The sequence below is a fragment of the Phaseolus vulgaris genome, chromosome 3, assembly GCF_000499845.2.
Source record: "Phaseolus vulgaris cultivar G19833 chromosome 3, P. vulgaris v2.0, whole genome shotgun sequence".
NCBI classification, from domain to species: domain Eukaryota; kingdom Viridiplantae; phylum Streptophyta; class Magnoliopsida; order Fabales; family Fabaceae; genus Phaseolus; species Phaseolus vulgaris.
In genome coordinates, this window is record NC_023757.2 from 49,565,866 (window position 1) to 49,570,103 (window position 4,238).

A 4,238-nucleotide genomic window follows, 5' to 3' on the forward strand; every position below is an offset into this window, starting at 1 on the left:
TTCACTATGTTTCGTATGTTTCGTGACTTTAATGAATAGCCTAATGGTAGTTAATATATATAGTTTGGCAACCAGAAGTTCTCAGTAATAAAGGACCAACATTGTACCAAATATCAATCACTTAAAGTCATGATAGGCACAACACATGATATTTTATGTGATGAAATGTTAATGACAGAGTTTGCACATCTATATATACAGGTATGGTATGAACTTGATCAGAAGCATAGAAGCACTTAGTTAAGGAGAATATCCCAAATCGAGATAAAGAGAGATATAAAAGAAAACAATGGAAGTAGCTCAGGTACTGTGCATGAACGGTGGCGTTGGAGACGCTAGCTATGCAAACAACTCTCTTGTTCAGGTATAGTGTTAGATGTTCACAACACTCTCAGCTTGTGATCATGCTTGCTGTCTGTGTTCATTTCACCCATTAAAAACAAAGTTATAAATAGAATTTTGATTTGAAGAGCAATGTTATATACAATATACGCAATATTATTGTTTATGTTTTCTCTCTCATTAGCAATAAGTTCAGTTATCACTTAAAAAGAATTTCACAGTACAATCATTGGTTGTTTTGTTATGCAGCTAAAGGGGATTTGTTTGACAAAGTCAATAAGAGAGGAAGCCATAACTAGCCTCTATTGCAGTGCACTCCCCAGAAGTTTGGCAGTTGCAGATTTGGGTTGCTCTTCTGGACCAAATACTTTGTTTGTTGTGTCTGAACTCATCGAGACTGTGGAGAAGCTTTGCCAACAGCTGAACCATAAATCTCCAGAATACAAGGTTTTTCTAAATGATCTCTCTGGGAATGACTTCAACAACATCTTTAAGTCCATTGACAGCTTTAAAGAGAAATTGCAAAATGAAATGGAAAGTGGTCCATGCTACTTCTCTGGGGTTCCCGGATCTTTCTATGGCAGGGTTTTCCCAAGTCAAAGTTTGCATTTTGTCCACTCCTCTTACAGCCTTCATTGGCTGTCTAAGGTACATGCATATGCAAAATGGAGCATTTTTGTTAGTTGTACTCACATTTGTATTTTGTAGGAGTTGGTAATATAATATATGAAGTATAGCTAATAATTATGTATTGGTGATTATATTAGGTTCCTGAGGGTGTAGACAACAAGGGAAATATCTATATAGGTAGAACAAGCCCAACAAATGTTGTGAGAGCTTACTATGACCAATTTCAAAGAGATTTCTGTCTTTTTCTCAAGTGTCGAGCAGAGGAATTAGTTGAAGGAGGTCGTATGGTTCTGACATTTTTGGGGAGAAGCAACGAGGATCCATGTAGCAAGAATAATCTTTGCTACATTTGGGAGCTTATGGCTTCGGCTCTTAATGATATGGTTTCTCAGGTAATGAATCCACTTTCTGAGGAGGTGAAAACATGACTCAACCATACATGACAATCTGATTTTTTAACATTAATAAGGGCTTCTTTTCTTTAGTATTCTCTTTCCTAAGTTTCTTATATAAAAATTGTATTGTTTAATATTAATTTCCTAAGTTGTCTGTTGAAACATGTATATAAATCTGGCAAGATGCATGTATATAAATGTTTTCACTGTTTTGCTGCAGGGAATGATAAAGGAAGAGCAAGTAGACAGTTTTAACATCCCACAGTACACTCCATCACCATCTGAAGTGGAATTGGAAGTTCTTAATGAAGGATCCTTTTCTATCAATCGTCTAGAAGTGTCTGAAATGAACCGGGACACTCTTGACTTTGAACCTGAAAGGTTTGAATCAATTGGTGATGATGTGGCGCAGTGGATGAGGGCTTTGGCAGAACCTATGCTGGTTAGTCACTTTGGTGAAGACATCATTGAAGAGGTTTTCACCCGCTACAAACAAATCTTGGCTCATCGTTTGTCCAAGGAGAAAACTCAGTTAATCAGTGTCACTTTATTATTGACTAGAAAGACATGAACAAGAACTTTGCACCTGAGGAGAAAACTGAGTTCATAAATTTAAAGAATAAGCAAGAAGTTTCACTACAGAAAAAATAATTAGTTGTTATAGTGAATAAATTAGAGATATTTTAGACAAAAAATAATAATTGATTTCTAAATTAATTTATATTAGTGATAAGTAGTTTTTAAATTAAGATCTAATTAGCTACCAAAGTTTTTACTACCAAATTTAGAATCTAAATAATTGGTAGTTAAAACCTTGGTAACTAATTAGATACTAATTTAGAAATGGTTTATAAATAATATAAACTAATTTAGAAACCAATAATTTTTTTAATCTCTAAAATGATTTATAATTTAGTTATTATAACAACTAATTATTTTGTGTGTCTCTGATTGGTTTCTATTTAATGATTGTTGTAGTGTTTGTATCTGTATGTGTGTTTTGCTGGATATAACTAGCAAAAATATTAAGTTGGAATAGAATAAAATTATTGTGTTTGTTAAGAATAAAATTTTTTAGTTTATTTTCTTCTTAGTAATTCTTTTGTTTTGCCTCCGCATGGAAGGCTAAACCTTTTTTGTTGATTCCTTTGTAATTTTCCATTGAGTTTTGAGGTTTTGTTTAATAAAAGTTTCGATTTTTAATTCTCTACAGCAGTTGTTTTTATTGTTTAATCTCCTGGAAAACTTTGGTTTCTTAGTTAGTTCGCATTGTTCTAATTAATTTCTTGGACGCATGATTCAAGGGAGAGGAGGTAAGCATTCCCATGGAGTATACGCATGGAACAAAAGTGGGTATTGATTAAACTAGTAGACCCATGTTTTACTAGTGAGTTTTAGTTGAATTAAATTGGCGCATGTTCAATCTGGTTAACTCTATTGGAGGATTGAGAAAAAATTAATCTTTAGAGAAAATGGTGGAAGAACTTGGGATCAACCGCTTTTTATTTGCTATTTTAATCTCTTTTATATTTTCTGCACAACTATCTCAAACCCCATTTTTATCTTTATTGTTATTGCTAATTTTTATTGTTTGCAAATAAATTCTAAACCTGATTAACTGAATCACTATTTGATTCGTTGCGAGACGACTTGGGGTCATCTGGCTACAATTATACTATCATCTCTCTAGTGTTAGACAAGTCTACACTAAAATCATATTAATTTGACAGCAAAACGACAACTATCAATATATATCACATTTTGTTGAGTAAATGGTAGAAACTTTTCAACATCATTCTCATACTCCTCACTTATTTATTTGACTTGAATTCATTCAATTTGGATCCATTATATTAGTAAGAGAAGAACTTAGTTTGGAAATGAATATCTCATTTTATTATTTCTTTTGAAAAAAAAGGTGTGACTATATCCTTTTAGAAAGACTCATTTCTTTATATTTGATTAGAATGTAAATTTTAATTAAAAAAATCTTATAATTAGCAAAATTTCACTAATAATACCAAATGAAAGTAATGACATAAAATAAACCATAATAAAGCATAATAAAGTATATGCTTGGATATCAGTACAAAATATAATCAATTCAAATTTCATAAAATATATGAAATATTGATTAAAAATACTAATTAACTATAAAAGGTTATTAAACGGCTGAAATATAGTTTTCAAATATCTCTTTGCAATTAGATTATGAATTTGGTTATGCAACCTCCACTATAAGAAAATTATTAAATAGAAACTAATTTGGAAGATAAAAAATAATTAGTTACTTCATTAACTAAATTATATATTATTTTAAAAACTAAAAACTTATTAGTATTTAAATTAATTTCTATTATTATAAATAATTTCTAAATTGATATCTAATTAGCTACCAAGTTTATAATCTAAATAATTGGTAGCCTAGTTTATAATCTAAATAATTGGTAGCCAAATTTATAATCTAAATAATTTGTAGCTAAAACTTAGGTAGCTAATTAGATATAAATTTAAAAACTATTTATCAATAATAGAAACTAATTTAGATACCAATAATTTTTTAGTCTCTAAAATAATATATAATTTAGTTAATATAGCAACTAATTTTTTTTTCTAAAATTATTTTTTTTTTAATGTTTTTCTAGTGATCAAAATTTTAACAAAAAAATATGTTTACTTTATTGCGATTTTGTAGGAGTTATTTGATGAATAATGTGTTATCATAGGCTATAAATCATGTTGTAGTTGAAACTTGTAACAATAGAAGTAAAATAAAATATTCTAGGTTGTCAATCTTATTGGCTTAATATGTGTACAGGTAATACATATTCATGTATGGCTGATTTAAAAAATTTAAAAACTTTTATCTTT

At 29.7% G+C, this 4,238-nt stretch overlaps 1 protein-coding gene across 1 annotated transcript; it reads left to right on the forward strand.

The window, feature by feature from the left end:
- The first annotated feature begins 220 nt into the window (after positions 1-220).
- Positions 221-2,437, forward strand: LOC137808410 (S-adenosyl-L-methionine:benzoic acid/salicylic acid carboxyl methyltransferase 2-like). The gene is made up of 4 exons (XM_068609501.1): positions 221-364; positions 592-990; positions 1,110-1,364; positions 1,588-2,437. Exons 1-4 carry the CDS (start codon positions 290-292, stop codon positions 1,936-1,938), a joined length of 1,080 nt encoding a protein of 359 aa, XP_068465602.1. The 5' UTR covers positions 221-289; the 3' UTR covers positions 1,939-2,437.
- The last annotated feature ends 1,801 nt before the right edge of the window (positions 2,438-4,238 follow it).